General features: G+C 41.2%; 1 protein-coding gene and 1 long non-coding RNA gene across 3 annotated transcripts; one reads left to right on the top strand and one right to left on the bottom strand.

Annotated features, from left to right (window-relative positions):
- GLIPR2 (GLI pathogenesis related 2) lies at nucleotides 1-27355 on the bottom strand. 2 transcript variants are annotated; one of them, XM_064705702.1, is made up of 6 exons: nucleotides 27163-27355; nucleotides 24533-24687; nucleotides 12534-12642; nucleotides 9076-9179; nucleotides 2529-2606; nucleotides 1-1574 (listed from the first exon to the last, which is right to left on the bottom strand). In XM_064705702.1, the coding sequence occupies exons 2-6, from the start codon at nucleotides 24543-24545 to the stop codon at nucleotides 1414-1416; spliced, it is 465 nt and encodes a 154-aa protein (XP_064561772.1). In that variant the 5' UTR covers nucleotides 24546-24687; nucleotides 27163-27355; the 3' UTR covers nucleotides 1-1413. The 2 variants fall into 2 exon arrangements, with proteins under 2 accessions (XP_064561772.1, XP_064561773.1); XM_064705703.1 differs by having other exon boundaries at nucleotides 3-1574; nucleotides 24533-24684.
- Nucleotides 24727-26574, top strand: LOC135444286 (uncharacterized). The gene is made up of 3 exons (XR_010439196.1): nucleotides 24727-25215; nucleotides 25477-25558; nucleotides 26231-26574. It is a non-coding gene; the product is annotated as an uncharacterized LOC135444286 (long non-coding RNA).
- Nucleotides 27356-27861: the final 506 nt, after the last annotated feature.

Below are 27861 nucleotides of genomic sequence, written 5' to 3' on the forward strand. Positions count from 1 at the left end.
TTGAGTAGTTAATATTCAAAAATATTTATTTTTCAGTTGTTCATGATATGTGTCAAATTCTTGGTTACACCAAAAGAATTGTAACAAACAGCATCACAGTGACAAATAATCAAGCCATAAGAGTGCAGTTTATTACAACTGTGTAAACAAAAAGAAGTATTTTTGTAATGGCACTGTCCAGGAACTAGATTATGGCATATAGAATCCCAGCAAAAGTCAAGAGAAACTTTTACAAAGAAAACAAACCCCCAAATTGAAGCAGAGTATATGAACGTGGCCAAAATGGCCCAATCCACTTTTAATCAGAGGAAAGAGTGTCCCCAGAATTTTTGCTTGGCTTGTTCTTAAGGAAATTAAATCTTCATTGTTTTCAAGGCATCAATCCAGCACATGAAGTAGTACTATTATTGAATAATATTAATAAAGAGCAAACATCTTTTAATTATGACAATGTGAATACCCCTACTGTTACATTATTAAAGAAGATGAGATGATTTGCGAATGTTATTGCCTGTATAGCATGACACCTTTAAAAGATATGCCTTAGGAAATAAAAATAAGTTACTGAGAAACAAAATCCAAAGTACACCATCAAAGAAATATTTTTGTGCATAAATATCAAAAAAGTAGAATCTTATTTTTATGCAATGGAAGTAAACAATTTGATTATAATACAAGGTACGTACTGTAAACTGTAGGATGCACTTTGAACTTAAAATATACTCATCTCAAACATATTTTACATATCAGCATCTAAAATGGGATTAAAAAATTTTAGGGTTTTTTTTTAGATCATGCATTAGTTACAGCTTGGTTGCTGGCCACAGTTTGGCCAGCAGCCTTTTAGTGTTCTGCAAGATCCTCTTAATAAAAACACACAGGTCTGAATTCCACTACATTTTACACGTGTACCTTTCATACAGGAAGTTTTGCATGTGTTCCATTTGCAGAGAGTAGGGTCCTACAACAGCAGGAGGTAAAGACAGAGCAACTAAGGTACAGTTATTAAGAAGTATTGGACAGCTGGGAGTACATAATATAATTACAAGCTGGTATCTTCAGTTTCCAGAAAGCTATACATTTGTTTGTTCAAAAAAAAAAAAAAAAAATCCAACATGTGTTTACTCACATGCTGACACAGAGTTCATGCAAACAATTAAAAAAAAATTACCCATGTTATCCTTCAGAAATGCTGCTTATAGTTCATCCTCAAATAACCTGAGGTCCCCTCTGAAACAGCAGGGGCCTGATGTGCAGATTGACTCAAGCAAAATGTAATTGCTTCCTCCACACTGAGACATGAACAGAAGTATCAAACAGATTTCATTGAATTGGGCTTCATTTCAACACTATTAGGTCCAAATCCAGGTTCACTTGTCATTAAGCAATAAGACTACCTTAAAAAAAATAAAGTTATTTTCTTGGAGGAAGAACATTTTCTTCATAATAGCCCGGATTTACTACATTTCCAGCTGGATCATATCTAGCCACTACAAACGTTGAGCCATCACTAGCAGATGCCTTTCCAACTCCTATCTTTTTTGTGTTCTTCCAAACCATTGCTGTAAAGTGACCTGAAGAAAGAGAGAGAAACATAAACATTCCCTTTAGATACTAAATCTGTAACATTTCCTTTAACATGTGAGGTGCTGGGGGAAAAAAGGACAATACACAGCTGCTTCTTTGTGTAACATGAGAAGGACATGAAAAGGAACCCTACCTGTAGCATTTTGTCTTGAAAACCCCTAACCTGACTTGTTTTCACACTACTATTCCCATTTCCATGTTCTGTATCCAAATAAGAACATGTAGCAGGAGAGTTGTGGAAGGAGTAGTTTGGTAAGTATCTGATGTAAAATTTGACAGAGACATCACAGTCTGTACTCCCTGCAGTGTGAACAGCAGTTCTGGGAGTGACTATTATTCATTTGCTTTAACTGCCTCATACTCCCCCATGTGTTTGCATGTGCAACTCTTCAAAAACCCCACAGTTTCTGTGGCTTCTTCTGTCTAGTTTAATAGCCACCCCCACATTGTTGTTCCCACTATGCATAGGCAAATCCCAAAGTCAGGGAGAAAAGTGTCATTTTCTTAATCTGAAACAAGGTCAGGTACCTTTCTTGCTTGAGCATTATTTGAGGAACAACATTCATTTTGCACTAGGTTGTTAATATGCAGCCAACAACCTAGTTCCTTGTTCCTGTTCCTGGTCTCCAAATTTTAGCTGAAGTGATCTCTGTGAGTGGAGTGATATAATTCAGCAGAAGTCACAGGTCAATGTAAACAACACCACAGTACATTTAGTGAGACTCCTATGGGATTCCTATTCAGTATTTCATACAAATTAATTTACCTTAAAAATAAGTTGCCTGTTCAAAACTTTGAAGTCAGGGGAAAAATACAGTACTGAAAAAACCTACAAATTTTGCTTATTTTCAATTTTTTCAGTTTTTTTTACACTTTTGTCAGTTTTTAGCATAATAGTAGAAGTTTCATTTTTGAAGAGACAGTTTCCAGTCTGAACTTACCTGTCCTAGAAGAAAACCCTGGGTTTTGAAAGCTGTAATTTTTTATTTCACTGTACCATCTGTCAGCCACATCTTTTCCTGAAAGACAAAAGAAATGTGCTGCAGAATCATGACATAAACAGAAAAGTGTAGCTCTTACAGCCTGGCCAGTAGGATCTTCTGTAACTTTCAGCTTGGAAGGTAATGAAGACACATCTCCCTCATCTTGGATAAGTGCTTCTGTCAGCAGGCTTATACATACAGCTCTCACCAGTTTCTTCTTCCTCTTGAAATGTGTTTGAAAATGCCTAATTGTGCCAGGTTTTCTAAGCAAAAGGTCACACCTGTGGATGTTTACCCCTTCCAGCTCCAGGTAACCCAAAGAAAAGTTAAATTTGTGATGTCTCTTTAGTTTCCTGTGTTCTCGCCAGCACTGAATATTTCTGATTTCTGAGTTCATTTATTTTTAGTGGTTTCTACCTTGCACTAAAGCCATTGTGAAGGTCCATTTTGAGGCACTATAATCTGGGGTACTACAGGAACCTCAAATATTCATACTTAGGAGCTGCTTCTGTGTGGAAGCCTGTGTGTCCAGCATTGTCTCATTCCACCCAAGGCTTTCCCTGACAACAGCTGTATGAGGACCATGACTACAGCCAGGGATATAGCTCAGACCAGAATGTGAAGATGCAGTGCAGACAAATGTCAAATGTTACTTGTTTTCCATTACTGGTTGTTAGGAAATTCTTGTGCCAAACACTGGGGGGACAAGAGGGGTCAGGTTTTTCCCTGAGCAACCTCAATAATTAAATTTCTGCTTAGCATTCCAGGATGTATCATCCACACAAGGCCAGGAGATTTCAAAGCAAGCTGCCAAAGCTGTTAAGCCTGACATCATGAAGAATGCTGGTCCCTGGTGGACTGCTGGCTGCAGAAGAGCAATGAGTCATGCTTTGCTATTTTGCAGCAAAAAGTCTTAAACTTGTGCACTTCTAGAAGTCAGACACTGTGTTAACTTCTTTAAACTTCAGTTTGTTATGACTGAAGTCAGCTAAAAGGATGATGATGTTAGCCTGGCAAGCTGGTTGTCAGAGCCCTAGCTGATAAGCAAATATTCAATGAAATGCTTTCTTTAGAGAGGTTTATGAACTTGAAATACTATGAACTTATACGCCACACTGGTTGTTAGGAATAGTGCTTAGCAGAATAAATATTTTTTTCTACATAAAAAGGTAACAAAACATCTCTTGCCTCCCAAAGTAAAAGTTTCAGGAATAACAATCGGTTTCTTCTTTTCTTGCTCTCCTTCCACCAGAAAAACAAACCTAGTAGTCCTGTATTATGGTTGAAGTATGTTACACTTAGTTATTTGTTCATTTCTTACTCACACTCAAGCTAAAATGAAGATTAAAAGAAAGTGCAAATAGTGACCTTTATGCAATACGAGGGGAAAAGAAAAAGCACATAGTAAAATCCACACAACAAACCAATCAGATCATGCTGTCCCACTCTAGATTTCATAGCTATGAAGGATTTAGATGGGTTTGTGGTAAGCTGGCTGTAACAGAAGTACAGAAGGTGACTGCCAACATATCAGGCCTTATGAAGCCCATGTATTCTATGTGTACTAGTGCTGAAGTGACTGTACTACATAAGCAGGATTTTAGCAGATGTCTCACTGCTGCCAGCTTTTTATTCCCTCTGGTAATGTATCAGTGGGATATGGTAGAAACAGTATTTAAAAAGAAAGTCACCCCCACTCTGCTTACTGTAGCTCTGAGAAGTGTGCCTAGGCTGCATGTGACAGAACTTAAAATCTCCATAATGCAAGTAATGCAGGGCAGATGGAAGTTTTGACAAACACAATATCTCTTAATAATTAATTTTCTTTTAATTTAAAGAATACTATCATTTGAAAAATTGTTTGCTTTAATTCAAGGGAGATAGCAATGACATCAGGTAAGACTGCCTCAGTCCTGTACCTGAAAGACAATGAGCATAGTTGGACAGCACAGTCTATCATGTGTTAACTCCCAGCTTTCAAGGATGAAAGCTTTCACCTGACTGAGGCCAGGCAGTTAAAGCTGAGAAGCTGATCACTATTCTCCATTTTTCACATGCAGGATCAAGTTTTCATTACATAGCATTGCTGTCATCATCCTTGAATTAAGAGAGTCATGGCCTCATAAACTGTGAGAAAATAAAGACTGGCTATTTTCCAGCAAAAGAGAAGGTCACCAAAGGACTAGGCAACTTTTGACAAACTGTGTCTTGAAATCATGTTAAAGAAGTGTCCTGTAAGTGAAGGGAATGAATGGTATCTGTCACATGGCACAGGAAGTGAGAGGGAATCCAATGTGGAAGTTATTACCTCGTGAGAAGACAGGTAGGTACCTAGGGATTAAACAGTCTCTCTTTCCTCTGAAATATTTTTCTTCTGATTCTTTGCCCTTTGTGGAGCAGAAAAAAAGTGCCCTGGTGGGACACAAGCCAAACCAGTGTTGAAAGCGACAGCTGGCACCTAGGGGACCAAGGAAAACCCCTGTTTTGAACCCAGTGACCTCCAGGCTTCCAGAGAGAAAACAGCACAAGGGTCAGGAGTGCCCTGAGCCTACCTGCTTTAGCAGCAACTTGCATCCCCAGACTTACTGGTTCAGAAAACTGACCACAATATTTCCATTTAAATGTATTATGGAATAAATGATGCAGTCATATTTAGAGTCTGTTTTGATTGCTTTTCACTGTTGTGTTGAGAACAGCTCCCCCTGCTCCCAAAGTTCCCCCAAAGCAAAGGAAGTTGGTTGCTGTTCACAATGCTTTTCAGTCAGAAGGAAAAATACACAGAAAAGAAATTGCTCACATTCTTCATTCCTGATCAGAGCAGAAATGATAAAGTTTACTCCTCTCAAGAGGCACATGGATCTGCCCTGCAGTCAGAGCTGCAGCTTCTCTTCTGTTGCTCTGCTTGTGGAACTGATTAATAAATATTCTGCTGGGCTTTTTTTATCACCCTTCCTCTTTGCACTGCTGTAAACTACACTCAGAGTTTCAACACTTTCACTATGGAAACACAGTTTGACTCCACCCTTGTCCCAGTGAGAGACAGCTCACTGATGACCTGCTCAGCTAGGCTTACTCGATGTTCATTTCAGAATAGGCTGAATCTCACTCTAATGAATTTCAGTCATGATGGACAATCTTCCTCAGGTGAAAACTTGGTGCAACAATCCTTGAACTAATGTCCAAGTATAGTTTTGCCCAAGACTGGGACCAGAACCAGCACAGTGATTTAATTTTACTTACACAAGGTACATGCTTGCAATGTGGCCACACTGACTGTGCCTCAAGCTTCCTCCAAGGGTCAGAGGAGTGACCATGTGGGCTCAGTCCACATGTAGGACTAACAGTCTAAATAATGTCCCCCCTGCATGTGAGCAGTGACCTGGCCATGCTCTGCATCTCATCAGCTCTGCTGTTGTCTCATTAAATGTCATTTTTAGCTATTCTCCTGGGTGAGGAGCTCCATTCTGTGTAGATATTGAGGGTGTGAGTGCCAACAACTGGTACCAGCAGTTCTGGTCAGCAGGCAGGGACCTGTGTGTATGAGATGCACTGTGCTGGTGACTGGAGTGGAACTTCAGCCTCAGGGTATGTCCAGGTGCAAGCTACTGGTGAGATCAGGATCCAGGGACAGCTACTGGGCAGACTGAGTGTCTGAGCTCAGTTACTGCTGGGATCCACACTGGAATTATATTTCTATTTTATATATATATATATATAAACATATGTAATTTAACACCATAGAATATACATTATATCTACTTTTAAATAATTTACTGAGAAATAGATACTTGTATTTTGATATACTATATTAATTTATTTATATATACTCCAGTAATATATATTGGAACATATATTGGAATCATCTGGAAAAGGAAAGAGGAAGAGGCCACTGGTGCTGTTCATTTAAATACTGACTACATCTGTTTGTGCTGCTCTACACATAAACACATGTCTGTGATATATGTGTGTTTGTGTAAGGCTGGAAACATATTCCCAGCCTGTGCAAGACTGGACACACATTCCCAGCCTCATCATTTGGAACACAATGCTGTGGCAGCCCTATTCCTGTATTCAGCTCCCCTTGACATTTAACTTCTCTGGGCCCAGCCTGTTTCTCCTCATACCAAAGAAAGCTTAAATCCTCAAGTAAGCCCACTAAGTTGCCAAAAACATTCTAATAGAATCACGCAGACCATATTTCTCTGCAAATGGGCAGCACCTTGGTGATCTACTTATAAACTAAGTTTTCACAACATTCCTTCCACCAGTCTGAGGGGAAAGAAGGTGGATTTAACATGAACTCTCTCTAGAGATCATAAACCATAGTACTTCCACCAGCAACAGGGCAGGTTCTTCTCAGCCACACCAGCCATCCCAAACAGAATTCAGACATCCAGTGCTTGCCTGCAGCCCCCAACACATGAGAAATGAGATGAGGCATCCTGAAGCCTGACATAGCACAGCTGCCAAGGCAGGCTGCAGTCTCTGCATTAGTGGCAGATGACAGCTCACTTATTTGAACACAGACAAAGAAAAGTCTGCCACAGAGCAGTTCCTGCAGGACTGGAGGGAGGAAACAGCTGTCAACTCTTTCTTGGATTACAGGGATAAACATATTTCTAGCAACAGCTTTAGGCTATGTAACTCTAAAATCCTGAATAGAATTCAAGGTATTCTTGTACCAGGAGAGGAGTCATATTAGAAGGCTTTATGGTTGAAAGCTTAAGCCTTCCTTGAAACAAGAAATGCATCTTCTGGCATTATTACAGAACTCAGCAAGAGCCAAAATAAACAACACCATCACTTTCTGAGAGAGAATACAGAGTATTCTAGAGGTTTATTGAGTCTTGCTTTATCTGGGAAAGAAACCAGAAGACACTGCCTGCCTTTGTTAAGCCCCTGAATGGATGTCTTAATCCAAATTTCTGCCTCATTGAGCAGGGTACAAATTAACTATCCAGAGAGAACTATATGAGAAAAAGAGGAAGAATGAACCAACTCGACAGAGGTGAAGACTAAGCCTAGATGAGAAAATAACTTCCTTTGAAGAACTAGCTTTCCCATTCTGGTACTTGTGATCCTGATGCATTGGAAAAGTAGAAATGTTTCACAGAACAAAAGAGGATGTAGCTTAATTTCCTCAGCATGGTATTTAATTCTGTGGATAAAAACCAGCAAAACTTCTCAAAACTGGAAAGTTATGTATGGAAACTGTGCATTGAAGAAAACAGACCACATCCAGAGAAAAGACAGATAGACATTATGTAGAAGGACTTGTGTGTTATGTTTTCCAGCTCTCTAAAAGGGAATTCTGTGGCTTTAACCTCAAGAGAAGGAGCACAGGCCAGTAACACAAACAAGAAAGAGCTAAGCTCAGTCAGTGAGTCATAGCCACTATGCAAACTCTGCCATGCATCTGTGTTTTCCCATGCTGCTCCCAATCCTTTCCTCACACCCTTGCAAAGGATAGAATGCCAAATATGAGCAGATCAAATTGTATTTTTCCACCATGGGTTTCTTTTTCAACAGGAAAACTGGGACTAGAGTTGGCACTTGAAGAGGAACCAAACAGCATCCCTGGGACTAAAACTCACTAAAATTTCCAGGTCCTTCAAACAGAGCCTCCAGCCTACAGAAATGAGCTTCTGTTTCTTTGGGGCTGTGCTGGAAATTCCAGGGGTAGATTGGAACAAAGAAAGCAAGTGGTCACTTGTAATACAGCCCACCTGCTGTCCCAGCAGGCTGAGGCATGAGCCCTGGTCACTGGAAGGAGGCAGGAGGGAAGAACCTGCTGAATCTCTCTGCAGCTGAGGGCTCACTACAGGCTGTCAGCCTGACCAAAATTCAGCTCCTGGGGCTCCCAAACCAAAGGCTCCCAGTTACAAATTACAGTTACAATCAGAAAATACATGGAGTAAAATAGTCTTCAAAAATGTAATAATGAAAAGGGCTTAAAGCTGTTTGCTGACAGAGTGGAAGATATTAGTGGAAGGACATTAGCCACTGTTACTTTGGTGTCCAGTCCCCTGCTTTTGCCCCCACAAACAGGAACTGCTGTGCAGTGTGCAAGAGACATTTTTCCCCTTCCCTGACCACAGCTGGGCTGTGGGCAGACCTCTCTTTGGCTGGGACAAACTAAGGACAAAGGTGAAGTAGGGGCCATTGTCAACTTCCTTCTCTCCTGCATGGACCCACAAGCACCACTAAAGACAGCTCCACAGCAGGGACACAGGGAGCAGTGTGGCTGCCAAGTCCTCCTTCCAAAGGGACATAACACACCATCACAGTCCCTTACTCCCTCTGTGCCCACATATGCTGCTTGCTCTCAGGACACACAGGTGGCTGCAAACCACCAGCCTGTCCCCAGGGAGCTTGGGCTGGGCTACACTGGATACATTTTTGAAGTAGAGGAAACTCCAGCACTCTTGCTACCAGATACAGCCCAAAGTACTTGAGATAAGGCATTTATCAGGTGTCTGTGAGACAACAAGAGAAAAGAGCTCACCTGATTGGTCATAGGATGCCCATGCTAGGTTTTCTCCACAATTCCCATTAGCAGACTCGGAGCTGTGCTTGAGGACTCTTGTGGTAGCCAGTTCTTCTGCATACCTAGCAAAGGAATCCACACATTGAGTCAGGGACCACAGGTGCAATGAGCAGAAAGGAGGAGGAACAGGAGGAAGAGAAGGATATTCAAGGAAGGAATTGTGTTGGAAGATGACGGGTTTAAGTCAAGTTGCAAAGCCCTGAAGACAGAGATGCTTTAAGGTTACATAGATCAATGAGTTGGGGAAAGGAAAAACATATTTTCCCTGTCTTTCATGAGCATCTGTATAAATTCTGAGAAGGGCCTAGGAGAAATCAAAGGGCAGATCCCCTTGCACCACATTTAAACCAGCACCTGGAAATCCAGCAGCCATCCTCAGCCACAGCTGCCAGTGGAAAGGGAAGTACCTACAGCAATTGCTACAGGTGCCACCTCCTGGCATTTCTAGGTCCCTCACAGGAGTAAATTAAATCTTCTCAAGGAGACTAGAAAAAAACCAGAAGTGGTAATTCAGTCAAAGCAAGCACAAACCCCCTACATTTACAAATGAAAGAAAAAAAGTCAAATAGAAAAAAAGAGCAATGTACCAGGCAACAAGGTGGAAGACAAGGGGATCACATCTGAGGCAACAACTGTGTAAACCAACACAGAGATAAGCAGCACTGTTTCTATAGAATTTGACATGTGTGCGAATGTGGGATGTATTTTATATTCTTAGAACAATAGGGTTAAGAAGAACATCATGGGTAAAGCAATTACTCTGTTTATTCAGCATTGAAAAGGCTTCAGTACAGAGATAGGGAAATTGGAAAAACCATTTGTTATTTCTTATAGTGGCAACACAGAGTCATCAGGTCATAGATTTAAAATTCAAGTGAAATGTGTTTGAAGTGAGACAAAGCTCTTCTTCAAACTGTGCAACAGAAGTCATTGCCACAGGACAATGCAGGCACCAAAGCACAAGTGAGTGAAAAAGAGAGAGGCAAATTCACAGTGTATGGATGTGGGGAGGAATCTTCACAGCATATTAAACAACAGCAACAAATAAATGAGGATACAACTTACTGCTTAGGAAAATGGTAATTTCCAGAATAAATCTGTAATTTCCAGAAGAAGATAATGGGGGAAGGATCACATTTGTTTTGTCTTCCTACTCCTTCCCTAATCATGAATTACTGGCATCTGCCAGAGACACAAATTTTGCACAGCTGAACATTTTGACCCAAGCTAGCACTGCAGTCATTAGGTTCTAATTTCCTTCTGCCCTAATCCACCCACCAAAACAAAAAGAAGAGTAATTAGATACATCCATTAATTTAGAAATAATGAAAACTTGTCAGTTGTCAGTTTGCTAGATCCTGGACTAGAGGATCTTTAGATGCTATCTCTACAGTCCTGTAATTTTCCTCAGGATCCTCATATCCCAAGTTAGAGGCAGGACTGAGACTAAGTACACATTGCAGGTGGATGAAGCTGCCAGGGATTTGAGACAAAAGGTGATTAATCCACTCCAGCTCAGGCAGCTGAAAGCATGAGATTTTCATCTGAGATCATCACCCTATGCTTCATTACAGTCAGAGATAAACAGACACCTGCTGAGGCTGACTCATCTCATGTTAAAGCAGGGATCCAATAGTCAGTTCACCTGTCACAATGACTGGGCCTGAAAATAGTAGGAAACATACCATTTTCAGCTCAGGTAGAGAAGCACAGAAAAGCACCCAGAGAGAAAAGCATCCAAATACATACCAACCAAGGTTATATATAGAATATACCCAAAGAAAAGGTGAAGTTCTTCTTTTAATTTAAGAATATACAAAATCTGTCTTGAAAAATATGAGATTTCTTCAATTTCATGTCTTTTAATTCTTACAAGTTAAGTTATAGACCTCAAGCAAAGAGAGGTTTCCTATTGTTGTTCATTGCAGCAGGGCATCAGCTGAGACCAAAGAGGGTTGTGAAGAATTTCTGAAGGATCTAAAAATACCCAGCAAGGGCAACAGCACACTCAGAGATAAATGTGGAGCAATGCATATTTGATAGAATAATCTGAACTATTCATACAAGCTGACTTGTTCAAACTGAGTGTTGCACTTCTGACACTCAACAAGTGCTATTGACAAGTCAATGAAATCTCTTTCTCACTGTGAGCATGAAAAACAGAACAAAAAAAAAAAAAAAAAACCCTTAGAAGAACAGAAGGAAAGTCCCAGCAGATTACAAGTTTGGTGAATGAGTCACTAGCATTCCACATTTTAGAAATACTGTATCCAGTTATAATGGTGTCTCAAGGAAAAAAAAAAGTGAAATCACCAAGATTTTTCTTGGTGCCAGAGGTCATGTCCACTTGCCATTTACATGGTGTGTTGTACAGCACAACACCTGGGAGAAATCTAGGAGTCAGGAGCCAGTTCATCTCTGTGACATCTATGTCCCATCATGCTGGGACAATAGATAAGGTTCTGGAAAGACTTCAGCTTTTCTCTCTCCAAATCACCCAGCACAAAGAAATCTGCCTGGTTATGGTAGAAAGCTAATGGGAGGAGATCTTATGTCTAGAGTAGGGATCAAACTGCCTACCATTCAGTATAATTTCTCTTTTGAATAGTTTATTCAGCATTTACTCCTTCAGTTGTCTCCTTTGTACTGTGAGGATCATCATTAAAAAAAAATTGAAAATTTTTAAATCTACTTTTTGAAAAAGATTGCTGTGAGAGAAAGGAATTAATATGGTTATCATAACTACAGTAAAGAGGAAAAGCAGTATGGGACTCAAATTTCTGTAAGGAAGACTCAAGTCAAAGAGCAGGGAGGTGGATTCACTGTATGTTAGACTGAGAAGTTGTGCAGTCTTCAACACTGGAGTAGAGGCAAGATGTTTCCTTCCTGACAGAACAGACAACATATAATACTTTAACTTTTGTGGCTGGGAGATAGATAAATTAATCTGAAATTACTTCCTCCTGATTCCACTCATCTTAGACCAGTCACCACTTCTTACCATGAAAAAGTTCTATTCTCACTATTTCAGCAGGAGTAGATCTTCTTCTGCAGATGACAATCTCTCATCTGACAGAAGTGGTGGTGAAGCATGTTTTAGACAACTGCCCTCTGCAGAGGACACCTACCAGTGCAGACAGATGTGGTCCACATCTGAAAAAGGCTCCAAGAAAGATTTGTACAGTTGTGACCACATGTGTCCAAGTGACCAGTGAGACAGAGTGAAAATTAATTTCTACTACTGCTATATGATGGTAAATGAGGGATGAAAGAGTAGAGTCCCACACTATCTACTCAGTAAGTCTTCACTGGTTATCAGCATGTAAAAAGGCAAATTTCTTTGCAGTAAACACAGTTAAGCCTAACAGATAAAAGTGTCACAAATTTCATTAGAGAAAAGAAAGGACTGAACTCACTGTTGGGCTCCTCTGTTTAACTTCTTGCAGAGTTTTAATGGGGGCACTCCATGTTTCTTCCTGTAGTCATTGTGTACTTTCAAGACTTCTTCAGCAAATTGTTTGGAAGCTGAAAGCACATTAAAAAATTGGAAAGGCATGTCAAATACAGACATTAGTGATAACAGAAAAAGCATACTCTGAACCCAAGCCCTGGTGCAGGCTGGACAGAAGAACACGGAGGTACCATTATCATTACAGGCAGCAGGATGAAAGGAACCACTGACTTCCATCCAAAACCAAACTCTAACAGACACTCCCATTGGGAAGCTACAGACTCACCAAAGGTTGAAGAAAACTGTGATCATTACTGCTTTCCTCGATAGCAAGGTGACTTAAGGTTACTCAATCAGTTTGTCAGTTTAAAACCAAAATCAGTTTGACTGACTTTCATTTCAAGCTCTCAGTGCACTTCATCACCATTCCAATTTCAGAGTAAGCAACAAATGACTCCTCCAAGGAGATGCATTAAAAATGCAAATGATTGTCCCTCCATGCAAGAATTGTCTGTATTAGTCAGAGCACCACCTAAAGAGAATGAAGATACTAAAATATTTATATCTCTGCAAGTATTTGGAAACATGCACCATTCTTCTAATTAATTTTATAGTACAAATTCATAGAAATCTCAAAATGCACCTTTATTTGGCTCAAGACAAATAAATGTTCACAAACAGGAAGTGGTAAGGAAAGAAACAACCTCTGTGGCATGGGTTTTTATATTTACTAATGATTCATCAGCTTCATTTCTGAATATCTCAGTTAGCATAACTACCATAATTTTCCTTGTAAGGCACTTGGGAAACCCAAACATTTTATGACTAGAAAGAGTTTCCTGTTATTAACCTTAGATTTCTCAACTTCCTCTCACTACTTGATCCTGACAACTAAAATCAATCATTCTCTGCTGTATTATATTTTCTTCCACTGTTTTTAATGATGCACTTTCCCCACAATAGAGCTGTCAGTTTGCACACACTGCCCCCAGAACTTTTTCCTAAGGTGATTACTCAGCTTACTCCCATGCTTTAGGCTGCTCTTGGAGTTCTCTCCAGTTCCTCAATAGCACTGGGATAATACAGCAGCCTAAAGTAATCTCAGTATCCAATGCACACAAGAAAGCCATTACAGTTTCATGCAGTACCTTAAATCTTTTGAACACAGTCTGAAGTTGGGTTGGCTCTTTCCTGATGAAATTGTCATTGTGGACATATATCTAATATATTCTCCATAACATGCTTTCGGGATTTTTTTTGTATCAGTTTGTTGGTATAACACAGCAGCCCTGCTGAACAAGGTGACATCTGCCCACCACCTTCCTCCTCTTCAGTTATCCCTCAATTTTGTGTATCACAAGTTGCAAATCATGAGGAAAACAGGCACCTCCCTTCTGGTATTCAAGCACACAAACTCCTTTTTGCTAATGAACCTGTCCCATCAATCTTGTTACCATTGCTCACAGCTCACTGATTCAATCAGGCCAGAGTCTCATCTGCTCTGTTACAGAGGTACCAATTTCTACAGCATCTATGAGAAGTCACTGAGGAAAGCAAGCCTACCCAATTCACCCCCTTCCCTGATGCAGGGGGTCCAAGCTTCCAGCAAGGAAATGTTAAGACAGCCAAAAAATTAAAGACATTGGAAAACACAGCTTTGAAAGTTTCATCACATACTCCAGATAACTTTTTTTTTCTCTTGAGACCATGCTAAACTTGTGCCTGTTATCACCTAGACTTAATATCTCACCCACTCAGCACTGAAATAGTAGATAAACAATCTGACCTGCAAGTATGGAAGTTTCTATCCAAAAAATTAGCTCTCAATGACAACATCAAATTGAAATTCTAATTAAAAAAAAAAAAAGTCAACTGAAATACAGATTTTGTCAGTGCTTAGTCCATAGATTAACAGAAATACTGCATAATGTAGCTCTGTACAAATCTTTTGACTTATGAAGAGTAACAAGTCATGGACAAAACTGAGTTGCTTCTAGCTGCAACAGGCACTGCTATGCTGTCCCTGGAGAACCTCCATCCTCCCTTCCCCTCAAAGGTGGCTGCTATAGAAAAGCTTATCTTCTGTGACTCAAGCTCATGTGCTAACCACCTCCCTCTGTACAGCTTTTCCCATGCCTGATGATGTGTGGAGAGGGACGCCCAAGTGCCAGATATATTTCAGATTTGTTTCAGAATGCATGTTAAGTTTTTCCATTTTACCAGTGTTCCATACACTGAGAAGCCAGGCATTAAAAGTGAGAGTTAATGGGAGTTTTCAGGCTCCCACCCAAATGGGAACAGCTTCCCAAACAGCTGTGGAGACATACTTCTTTCCCTTCATGTAAACTGCTTAAGCTGCTAGAAAAAAATATTTTCTACTGCCAGAGAGTTAAGTTTGGCCATGAATCATTACACACCTTAATAAGTAAAACAGCTGAAGGTATTAGATACAGTTGCTTGCTCCTCAATACTCAATTATTTGGCTCTATTTCTTATTCTTCTGGAACATTGGCTAAGATAATGGCAGCATGTGACAATGAATTTCTAGGCTATGATGTGGTACACAGCATACCTTACAGCTGTTCTGCTCTTGGACTTCCAGGTTCATTGATCAGCCTTGTGTGACAGGGAAAAATAGGCAGAGGAATCTAGGTTGCCTTTTCCCATCACATTTGTTTTTCAGAGAATTCTGTTTTTCAATTCTTACTGTCTCTAAGCAGGGCCAATCTACACAGCCTCTCTTGCATGAAGAGCTCTTAATGCCTGAATCCATTCAGCCTCTTGTTAGAGCTGTCTTCTCCTGCCATTCCTACTTTAGTTTGGGCACCAAAAGAAAGGTGAGTTACCTGAACATGTGTTTCACAACATGAGCTGCCCTGCATCACCTTTGCAGCTGTCAACTGCACCTCCTCCACTGCTCTGGTGGAGCCACAAGATGGTAACAGGGAACTGTTCCACAAAGCACCAAATTCCTACACAGCAGAAATGCTGTGGGTAGCCTTTACCTCAGCACTCAGGACACACAACATTACAGCAGGAACACACACATGACTAGCAAAACAAGCATATATTTTTTATGCCTAAGTATCCACCCTGGGGACTCAAATATGAGCCCTGTATCAATCTCCAGAGGAATTGTTTCTTTTCAGTGTTTTGTGCCCTATTGTTTATGGATTAATTTTCACTGGTAATGTTTTACTTTCCATAAATACTAAGTTTTTCTGTTTAGCCTTCAAATAATTAATATATAATGCTATCAACAAAAGAGAGTTGGGACTGTTCAGCCTAGAGAACACAAAGCTTTGGGGAGACCTTATTGTGGCCTCTGCTTAAAGGAGGCTCTTATAAGAAAGACAGAAGCAGACAATTTATTACGGTCTGTAGTGATAGAACAAGGGGAAATAGGTTTAAAATAAAAGAATTCAGGCTAGATGTATGGAACAATTTTTTTATGATGAGGGTAGTGGAACACTGGCACAGGCTGCCTAGAGAGGTGGTGAATAACCCATCCCTGGAAACATTCATGGTCAGGTTAGATGGGGCTCTGAGCAACCTGATGTAGTTGAAGATACGCCTGCTCTGGGGTTTGTATTACAGGACCTTCAACAGTCTCTTCCAACCCAGATTGCCCTATGTTACTATGAAACAAGCCTCATTCAGAATCCTACAGCAAAATGTACCATTATGTCTGTCTCAATCTCTCTTTGAATCACGACAGAGGCCTCAAAGTTTTCACCCAATGTGTGCATTAGAGGTAAATTGAGATAATGACCCCACCTTTCAATCTTCCCCCAAAAATAAATACCTAGAAATTTGCTCTTCTATTAACAGGACACTGCATGTTACTTCCATGTTACTCTTTCAGGCCCAGAACCCAGGCAGAAAGAAACAATCTTGCTTCCAGCCAGGCCACGACTAATTTTTGCAATAGCCAGGAGGGAGCACAACTAGGACCTAGAGATTATTCTATACCACCTCTCATGATTTTCCAGGAATGGGAGAAGGGGTCTCTTCCATGTCAAGGTAGTGTGGCACAATCAGCTATTTTAGGCTCCAAGTGGTAGTGAGCATTTGCATATGAATCATTCACCTGTCTTGTACATTTTTCTATTAATATTGTTACTGTTTGTTTTCTTCCTGTTTCCAGTAAATAGTTTCTCTTTGCTGTTTCCAGTAAATTGTTCTTACAAGTCTTTACTTTTTGTTTCTCCAGTTCTCCTCTCCAGCCACCCATGGGAAGAGGGAGAGGAGATTGAGAGAGCAGTGCATCATTTGGGGAGGTTTCAGCAGGAACACTAAACTGGAGAAAACCATTCCTAAACCACAACAGAAGCCAAGTGCCAGAATACATGGAGAAGAGAGATGCACAGTAGATAGAAAACACATAAAAGGTAATTAAATGATCATTTAAACACTGAGTTTAAAGCTCTGCTTTAAAACTGAAATCCCTTCAGTCTTCCTTGATTCCACAGAACTGCTCTACTCTACCCTGGAAGCACAAGTGGGTTATGGAATAAGAATGCAGCAAATACATCTTTTAGTATGCCCAACAGGTTTGTGGAAAAAATTAATTGCAATGAGAAGCTTTAGGGAACTGTAAAGTAACTACATCAAAAAGTCCTTTGTTACTGTCCCAGGTAAGTGATACTTCTATTGTGACAAATGCCTCAAAGCATATCCACTGACTGGAAACAAACAAAAATCTCAAGTAAAAGAGATCCCAGCTTCTAAAGACCACATTTGCATCTAGACTCTTCTAAGAGAGCTGACATTTATTATTAATCTTTATCCATACTTAAAACGTAACTCTCTGGAAAGCATCCCTAGCTGAATCTTTCCCACTGTGAGAATAGCATTCCTTCTATGGAGAAGTGATGGATGTCTAACTGATATGAGAAATGCTAAGAAGACAGTCTATGTTCCACTGCACTTTGACTCAGCACTTTGGCTTGAAGCCACAAGTGCCTCAGGGTGGTCTCATGCTGGCTGGGTCTGCAGCAACAGTGAGTGAATGTTCCGTGCTTCTTTCTCCACGTATTTAACTGCACTTTCTTGCCCCCCATTTGGGAATGTAACATCTTCCAAGACTGGCTCTTAATGCTTGATGTCATTTAGGAAAATTGATCTGACACTCCAATTCATGAATTATTTCCAGCCATAAAAACTGATCTCCTGCAGTGTTAAACTCCCTTTTTCTTTAACATAACTGGCTGATTGCTTGGAAATATACAGAAGAAATGAAACCATGTATAAATCTGGAGGAAAGATTTAATAATACTATGTTTAGAAAGTATTGTATCCTGGGTGGGGTTTCCTTGTCTCCTTTTACACAATCAAGAACTCAAAAAAGGGGCAAGGTCCCCATCCTATACAATAAGCATTTATGAGAGATATCATAATTGTTGGTACGTGATTTCCCTTCCAACTTGAGTTATCCTGTAACCTTACTAAAAGTTAGAAGAGAAAGTACTGCTGATGGAAGTGAAAGGAATTGGGAGCTATAATTAGATATCAGTTTAAATGGGAGTAGTTTCCTGGAACATTCCTATGTTTGCTGCTCAAAATAGCTTTCTCCTCAGCTCAGGAGATCCTTCAGGGAGGAATTTCTGTGATGTTTCTCAGCATCCACTTTTGCCTGAATTTGCTCACACACTTGCTTATCACTGAGGTGAGCTTCAGGACAACAGTGAGATATCTGAGTTAGCTGCATCTGATGGACAAGGACCCCACTCATTTTAATATCTGTGCTTGCTCTACAGCAAACTTAATAACTTTGGCAACTTAATAACCTTGCATTACCTGAGCCACACAATGTAACACACTCTTTTCCCCCCCACACAATTTGGGGCATGTGGCCTGAGAATATGAAGCTGCCAATGCAATAATGCTTCAATGACATTAGTCATGTCACTATTTGATTGCAGATCCTATTCTTGCTATAATAGACAGTGCTGATTACTTCCTCACTTAAGGCCTTTTATAAACAGTGAGGCAATTGACTGCCCTGATTAAAAAGGAACACCTGGTAAACTGGAGGCTGCACAGCTCTGAGAAGCAGCAGAGACTTCTGTGACACAGACATTTACAAAACAAGCAGCATTAATCAGCAGTCTTGAGGTCTTGAGCACTGACAGAAGCAACTTTTCACTTCCACTGGAGGCAAGGGTGGGAGGAGAAGTCCTTGGCTTGCAGCTCCTGTCTCCTCCAAAGTGACCAACAATCAGAACAGCCAGCAGTCCCTTCCATGGAGCGTTCATCTTACATAAGGTTGGAATTGATTGCTCATCATCTCCAGAGCAGCCAGTCCTGGCTTTGCATGAAAGAAAATCAAGTGTGTTTTTTTTATTACTGTTCTGCCAGGAAGGACACCTGAAGATTGTAATCATGCCACACAGCCACAGAAATAACATTTGTAGGCAGCTAATGTGTATGGTGCTATCCCTTTTAAAAAGACTAAGGAGACTCTCCCATCAGAAAGACCTATTCTTAAATCCAACTGCCACAGAATTCCTAGGGCACATGCACTTCCAAACACAAAGGCACAAGTGACCTGCATGTGTTAGAATCACACTATGCAGAAGTAATTAATGTAATCTTCTCCATCTCTTCTCTCCCCAGTGCTGTATCTGCCTAGAGTTTATAATTACAGAAATTTATTGAAGAAAATAAGGCACAACTATATTTATTAATGAGTAACAACAGACATCAGTTGTTTTGAGTAATTGTACAGAAGTAATTGAATTGAAATTGAATAAATTTTTCTATTCATATTTTGGATGCTGCATGTTCTTATGCTCTGTAGATGGACAGCAACAGACATAATCTTGTTTTTACCCAGTGCCAAGCTCATTTTCCATAGCACTGCTGGCTATGTGGTGCCAACCAAAGCCTTTGGAAAGTGAAGAATTTTGCAAACAAGAATCAAAGTGAGGTAGAACAATCCCATGTCTCCTGGGATATGCTCCTGCATTTTACACCTCTACCATTCATGTTCTATCATGGTTTGGGGTAAGCATACCTGAACTAGTTTTAATCTCATCAGCTCCAATGTCCTCCCACCTTGCTTTTCTGCCAAGGACATCCAAGATAGCTGTGGCAATGCTCAAAGTATGTTTATTTATGCATCTCCCTGAGGCATGGAAATATGGCCATGCACATTTCTTCTGATCACTGATGTGTGTGAACTCACCCATCCAGTACCCGAAGTCAGGCAGGAAGGCACAGAAGTCTTTCTTTACTCACATTTACTATCAATTACACTACCTGTTTTTCATCCCTCTGCTCAACAGGTTAAAGTTCAGTTCTCACAATATAAAATCTTTTTTTAAAGGGTATTTATTTCATAGAATCACAGAATAATATTAGTGTTTGGATTGAAAGGATTTGAAGATCATCTAGGCCAATCCTCCTGCACTGAGCAGGGACACCTTCAACTACACCCTGTTGCTAAGAGCTTCATCTGGCCCGACCTTGAACATTTCCAGGGATACATTAACTGTTTACAGTGACCTAAACAGGCCCATATTGTCTTCCTACACAACACCCCAGACTCCTACCACCTCCTCTCACCTACTTGCACAGGAGCCAGTTCTGCACCAGGGAAACTGGGCCCCCGCACAGCCCCACCTCATCCCCCTCTGCAGGGCCACCCAGCCCAGCTCTGGCTGCTGTTCAGACCTTCACAGAATGGCCAGAACTTGCCTAGATCTGCCTGTAAAAACAGAACAGAGATAGGCTCCAACTTATCTTTCAGAGAACAGCACAGCCACTACAGAACGAGAGATCTGACATAGGCTTCTGGCCTGCTGAGATAAATAATAAACAACAAAACAAGTTAAAATCAAAATACTTGTTTTCTCATACTTTTTGTTCCTGCACATAGAGCATCAACAGAAGCAAACTCAAACCTAGGCAGGACACACACTACCAACTGTATGGATAGAAAATGCAGGGTTTGCATGTTTCCAGTAATAAAAGCTTTCTTAATGCTCAATATATTTTTTTTTAATGTACAGCATAATAGCATGGGAAACCTTGGTAGGTATCTCAGTTACTGCAGACCATCACATTCTATCTTATTCTTCCTGAGCCCTGCCCACTTGTTTCAGTATTTATCTGCCTTGAACATGAGGAGCTAAGGGTACAATCTAACAGCTGACAGGAGCAACCACTCTTGCATGGGGTGGCTGCTGCATTCTCCTCCCCACCAAAACCCTGATGCTTCAACAGACAGGTAAAAATTGGGCCCAGAATACTGCCAAAGCCTGACACATTCCAGGAAGACTTTTTTTTCTCTGCTACTTATTGAACTTGAACCCCGCAATCAATGTCTTCCACATGCAACTGTAGATGTGGGACTAAGAATTGAATTAACTTTGGTATTGAAAAGTCATTTTCCCACCACACCTCCAGTTCAGCTCTGGTGTAAAGAAAAAGACAGTAACTTGTGTTGGCAAGTTCTGCAAATGTCCCAATGTTACCAAATGCAAAAGCTCAGTTTCTAACAGTTCAGAACAATCCATCTTCCCTATCCCCTCCAGTCCTGTAAAACTAGCCAGCATAACTCTTTCCCATTTTGGCAGCTCGGGAGTATCTGATTTCTCAGAAAGCAAACAGGTCACTTGTCCAGTATGCCTGTATTTTTGTCATGACCTGCTTTGGCTGTCTCTTACCAGGATGTTGAAATACAAGTCAGCATTTCAGCTGAAGATGTAGCTCGTTCTGCAGAAAACACAACAGTCCTTTTTACTGTACTCTGAAGATGCATCTGAAGAGTTAAAAACAGCACATGCTTCTAAATGAGATTAAAACCAGCATGGAAAACTGCACTGAGTCTGGTTCCTGTCTCTTTTCCTTTTTTCAAAACCCTTTCTCAGCCCCTCTTTGTTTTTTTCTTTTTTTGGTACTGACTCAACACGCAGAGCAGTGGGTAACTCCCAGCCCTTTCTCTGGAGTCCCGCCCACATTTGTAGAAGTGGCAGAAAAAAGGAAAACCAGCAGAAAAATAAAACAAAACCAAATTCTGTAAAATGATTGCAGTATTTACTGAGCCCGACCTTGACACCGTCTGCACACACTTGCCAGAGTAAAGAGAGCTATTCCCCCGTAGGGAGCGAGCGGGACAAGCTCCCTTCCCCCGCGAGGCTGCACACGGGGGGAAGTGGGAGAAACAAGACTTTTAGCAGCCTTTCCTACCTCCATCCCAGCCTATTCAGAGACTCCCACTGCTCAGCAGAAATCCACGTGCTCCAGAGCGGAGGAGTGGAGCTCGCAGCCAGCTGCTGTGCTGAGCATCGCCTGCAGCTGCTGGCAGGGATGGATGTCCCCCGTGGGACGGGGGCTGCCCGCAGGACCCCATCCATCTCCGGCCGGCACAGCTGCGGCGGGCTCAGAGCCCTGCCAGCACGGCAGCCTCAGCAACAGGGCAGCCGAGAGCTGCCAGCTCCCCATCCCCTCCTTTCCTGCAGAAATACTGTCCCTGCCTTCTTGGTTAGAGCTCTTGGTTAGAGCTCTCTGCCTGCACCTCCAACTAATCCAAACGGTGTCTGAAAAGATAACACCTGGGGGAGGGCAGAGGGGGTCTCCGAGTTTGGCTTAAGTTTTGCAGGATTTATGACCACGGGAGGCATTTTCTATCCCTGGCAAGGAAGTTTCAGTATGAATTTGGTTTCATCAGCCTGTAGCTTTCAGGGAAGAAAGCTGAGTCAGAGATGCTGATGGTTTCAACACTCAGCTCTATCCAATGAAACACAGAGTGCTGTCTAGCTCTGACACTTGGAATGAACACTGCTTCAAATATAATCTAACAACTAGTAATACAACATTACTGGAGAGGTTTTACCAAAAAACTGAGATTTCCAACAGCAGGTTTTCTTTGTGTGGGGATACTTAAACTTCAAGACAGATTTACCAAAACTAAGAGGTTAAAGAAATTGCTCACTTATATTAAAGTAGTGGCCCCACTTGTCATGAATTAGAGCATCCTTAAATAAGCCCTCCAGGTAATCTCTGCCTTAACCTTTCTGACCCAGAAGAGGAGCAAGGAATCTGTTCTGAGGACAAACAGATCTGTCATGCAACCTGTTACACGTTCATATACCTCAGTACAGAGAAATTTGTCTGCATCGCACCTTAAGAGCACTAGAGCAGGAACACATTTTGTATTTCACACAAAACCCAGAGGGAGCAATACCCTGTACAACAGCTGCTCTCCCCATTCAAAGGCAAACCACACTGAATGATCTCAGACAAGAATTTGAAGACTTCAGTGAACTAGAAAGGGCAGATGGGATTTAGTCAATAAACCAATTGTCAGGACAGGATCTCAGTTTTATGATTCATCTAAAAATATTGCACACAGCTCAAAGACAATAACCTGGACCTAGTTTAACATTGGTTTGAAAAGCATGACACAAATAGAAAACATTCTTAACACATACCTAGATCTCAAGTTCTATTTGTATAACCACTTAAGGATGCTAACATTACCCAAGCCTTGGCAAAGAGAGTTTCTGGTCTGCCATTGTTACTAAGTTTGTAAAAATCAATTAATGCACAGCAATACATGTGCAGGGAAAAAAATGAACATGGTAATTGCCTTATGACTGTTTCAGCAATTTTCATGCATTAAAACAAAAGGAGATTTTTATTCCTTTGGGGATTGTGAGATGCACAGTGGAGCATCTCTACTGCTTTGGCCCAATGTGCTTTGCTAATGCTAATGTAATGTCTACACTGATTTGGTGTTTGTACTTCTTAGCATGGGAAGTGCTGAACTTGATACTTCACACCAACTATGCTTATTTAAATTGTTATAGGGTTATTTATCCCAATCTAGCTGTCAGGATATGAGGCCAAACCCACCCACTGGCAGCTGGACTTTGCCAAAAAAAAAGCAGGTGGTTTGTATGGACTGGGTATCATACTAGTAAGCCCTCTACAGTCATATTTGCAGACAGCTCTGATCTCATCTAGCAAGCTGACCTTTAAAAATAAAGAAAAATTTTTTAAAAAAGTGCACCCATGCTGAGGCCCTTTAAAGTGCTACTCACACAAAGATTTTCCTTAAGTTTCTCTGAAGAGGCCTAAAGTTTTGAGTTAATCAAGTACTAGGTTTTGCTGAGCATGTCCCTATATGTGCTGTTCACACACAGGACAGACAGACAACATGCCACTAGGCTCTGATTTGTGACAGAAACAATGCCCTAAGAACAAGAACAAAAAGTCCCATCCCGTTTCACAGCTGTTTCAGAAATTCAGGACAGTTTTTTACTCGTGACCTTAACAGGACAAAGGTGGAGAAAACTCGGGGCACTGAGCACTCCCTTCTGAAGGTCTCTGGCTCCTTGGCAGCTTTGGAGAAGTCTCTCCAGCCCAAACTGAGCAGGGCACACAGACAGCCAGCAGCAGTGGGGAAGGAACTAACAGCACAGGAAGCAGCAGCAGGGAAAGTCTTAAAGAATATGTGCACAGCTGGGGAGAGACTTAGGAGCTGAGCAAGTCTGCCAGCAGTTAAATAGTAACCAGATCTTACATCTAAATCCTTCCGACAGGAAGGGTGATAAAGCTGACCCCCCTCGAAGCATCCTGCAGCTTATCTGCAAGGCTAATAAGTTTTGTCACACAGCAAGACACAAAATTACTTTAAAGCTACATGATTCATAGTCATTTTTTACAGCAAAGCAAAAGTGCTTTAAGTTACAAAATACAAACTTTACGAAGTTGTATATGAAATACAACTGCCTCTACACCGCGCAGGCTGAGGAGGGGGGTCGCTTTTCTTTTCTTTTTTTTCAATCCAACCCTTTGTCAGGGAGAAAGCTCCTCCCAGGCTGTACCATGCACAAATGAAAGCAGCCTTCTCCGAGGAAAGCCACTGAACGCTTTAGCAACGCTTTCCAAGCACGAAACCAGGCACGGACTTTGTGCGAACACACAGCCAACTGCACGAAGGCATTTGCTCACCTGATTTCCCCATGACCGAGTGGGTTTCTTTTCTTTTTTTTTTTTTTTTTTTAATTTCACCTGCGTCGTCCTCTCTTGTCTGAGTTTTGCCGCTAAGTGCCGGGATGAAGTGTTCGCAGCTTCAGCTCAACTTCTTCATTCGCCTGCGACCGCTGCTGGAGAAAAAAAAAAACCAAACAACTCAGCAGCACGAACCCGCTACCGCCCCTTCTTGAGCGCTGGAATAAGCCTGCCCATGCCTTTATAAGGCATAGGGACACCGCTCTTTTTTCATGAAAAGATCCTGGTTAGGGTCAGGAGCTATTTATCCTCCACAGTAACCAAGCAGCTCCAAAACACCATATGTTTTCACATACCATTTTAGCTTAGTAATCGCATCTGTCTTCTGATAAGAGTAGGCTGTGAGAAGAAATTCTGCTGACAAATAGATCTGCTGCCACAGTGGGCATAGCCCATGGGGCTCTCATACAGCTAAATGATGTTGAAGTTTTACCCACCTGCTGTACATGAAGTTGAAACAGAATACTGATAAAGCACTCTGAAGTATAACTACGTTTGTATGTCTAAAATGAATCACTTCCTGCACTGTTACAACATAACCTGTAGAAGGTATTAGTAAAATAAGATTTTGCAGGTTAAAGAGGAGCTGTGCTGATGGTGTGTTTCTGTGAAAAGCATTGGAGGTGAGTATGTCTCATTTCATCTGTGTAAGCACGCTATGCCACTGTTATCTACACTTTACATCAAAATGCCTCAAGTTAATCTGGCAAATATTAACCACTTTAACTACAGTGAACATGATACTTTGATTTAACTTCAGAAGTGCTGCATATCTACAAACAGTAATTCAGTTACGTGTTTCCAACTTTCATCTTCTCATCATCACAAAAATCGTCTGAGATTAATGCTTCCCATTTTTTTACAATGCCTTTCAATATTTCAAGGTTCTTCTTGGTTTTGTGCCAAGTCTGCTGGATCATCAGGATTTTATTATCCTTTGTCCACCTCTTTAGGCTTGGCTCTATGGTAAGTAAAGGGAAACAAAAGATTCAAGGGTTGGGTTTTTTCTTCTTATGCAAGTAGCAGCAGCAGGTGGGGAAAGGCAACATCCCTTCACCAGTACACCGCTCCTCCTGTGGGGGTTCCACGGGCAGGACTGAGACACAGGCTGAGGGAGTGTCACTGACAGCTGATGGGGTCACAGAGAAGAGGCATGAGGGCAACTGAGCACCACCCAGAGGAGGAAACCGCAGGGAGTGAGGCCGCATTCATTCTCACAGCTGCCTGATACTTCCCTTTGCTGGCAGCAAGGCAGGCAGCAGAACAGGAGAAGGAAGTCAGAGAAGGTGCAGAAGGAAATCTCTTCCCAATCTCTCTGCTGCAAGTCCAGTAGTTGGCTGAGGAGGGAGGGTGGAGAGCTGGAGTTGGTACTATCAGAGCCCTGTCAGGGAAAAGCTGCTGTTTTGGACCAGCCTGAATGAACCAGATCCCTAGTCTCTGAAAATGCTCTGCTAAACTTAAAACACTGGGCTGTACTAGTCCTAGGACACACATCAATGCTCAGCAATAGCCAGTGCCACCCTATGGCCGAGACAAGGAGTAAAAGGGATTTTATATTTGTATAGGTGGGAGTCTTTGGTATTTGAAATGTTCATTTATATATATTGATTGTTATATTTTATACTGTTTATGTTTTAGATTTTTATAATATTCAGCTGAATTATAAAGCAACATCGCTCCAGGACCTGGACTGCTAGTAGGAAACAGCACCAAGCATTTTCAAAAGGGACCAGATACACCTGCATACCACATGCTGTGAAATCACAACTTAGAAAAGAAGGTTTCTCTGCTCTGACAAAAGTCCAGTGATACTTACAGGGGGAAAAAAAAATGTGCTTTTTCTGATCAGAAAACAAGGAAACCAAAATCAACGTTCCAGGCTGAAATGTAAAAGTATCAGTACAAAGTAAATGCAATGACTCATCAAAGACAGGAAAGCAGTGTAAGCTGAGACATACAAAAGCAAAGAGGAAGGAGGGAGAAACAATTAAAGAGATTCTAAAAGATTAAAAGTCTCTTTTAATAATCTTTTATTATTTTAACATCACCTGAAAGTTCCACACTAAAGAATATTGCTGAAGAATATTATCAGATGGAAATTTAGAGGAGGTATGTACACTAACAATTAAGAATTCAAACAAGCCTTTGAAAATTATAGGAGTGATTAAATAAAAGCCACTGCTAGTGATAATTTTCAAGCTGTAAGCCATTAATTTCCTTTTACCAGTTTCAGACAGTATCAAACAAATGTGAATGGTAACAAACAGGGTTTTCCATTTGCTTTGTGATGTGTCAAAGCACCTTCAAAACATGATTCCTTTACACAGAGAGAATATTAGGGTGACATTGGTATTATCTAATAGTGGACATAGGAAACTACATTAGAGCTACAGAAATGCCCTGTGCAGCCAGAGTTCAGTATTCTGCCTCCTATGGCCACATCTACTATTTTTTTTCTGGAAAGCAAGCAAAAAAAAGTACAATATGGACTGACTAATTTTTAATTGTTTCATCTTCCTGTTAAAAGGAAAGCAGAACAGAAACAGCTGGCTAAGAAAAGCAACACTTACCTAGTAAAGACTGGTGTAATAAATATTCTTTCTGGAAATAGGCTATAGAGCACATGAGAAGGAAAAATGGAATTTGAAAGGAAGTGCATGAATCATTACAATCAGGAAGTTAGTGTAACTCATCTGCAGTAGAGCAATTTCATCTGGATCCTGAAAATCTGTGGCTAAAATTTTGGTGTCAAACTGACTGGGCTGTTCAGATGACAAAACATTCCTCATTTTATTCTATCTCCCCTTTCCTCCTAATAAAGCAAATTCATTTCACCTGCCCACATCAGCCACTTCTCTTTACCTTGATGTGACTGACCCTAACGCAGACAGTCTCATAACCTCCTCTGGTGCCACCAGATACTTCCCTTCTTTGCTTTCCTGCCTCTTCTGGAATCTTCCTGCACCTCTTTTTCTTTCTCCTGTGCCCCAGCTTGCCCCATGGGCTGCTTGCATTGTGACCAGCCCTGGGTAGCCACAGGCACTCCTGTGGTGCCCCACAGGCTGCCCCAGGGCTGTGGACCTGGCAAGGCCAGAGTTGGAAGTGGCAGTGTGGATTTCTGGGCTCAGCTGGAATTGTGCTGCTGCTGCTGCTGCCTGCTGTCTCATCCAGCTTGGTCTTCACAGCCGTGTGCCGGCAGCCTTCAATATTCCTCCAGGACCCTCCACCAGCCAGCCATATATGGCTAAATCTGCAGAAATTCAGGATTA

Source organism: Zonotrichia leucophrys, chromosome 2, assembly GCF_028769735.1.
Source record: "Zonotrichia leucophrys gambelii isolate GWCS_2022_RI chromosome 2, RI_Zleu_2.0, whole genome shotgun sequence".
Classification (NCBI taxonomy): Eukaryota; Metazoa; Chordata; class Aves; order Passeriformes; family Passerellidae; genus Zonotrichia; species Zonotrichia leucophrys.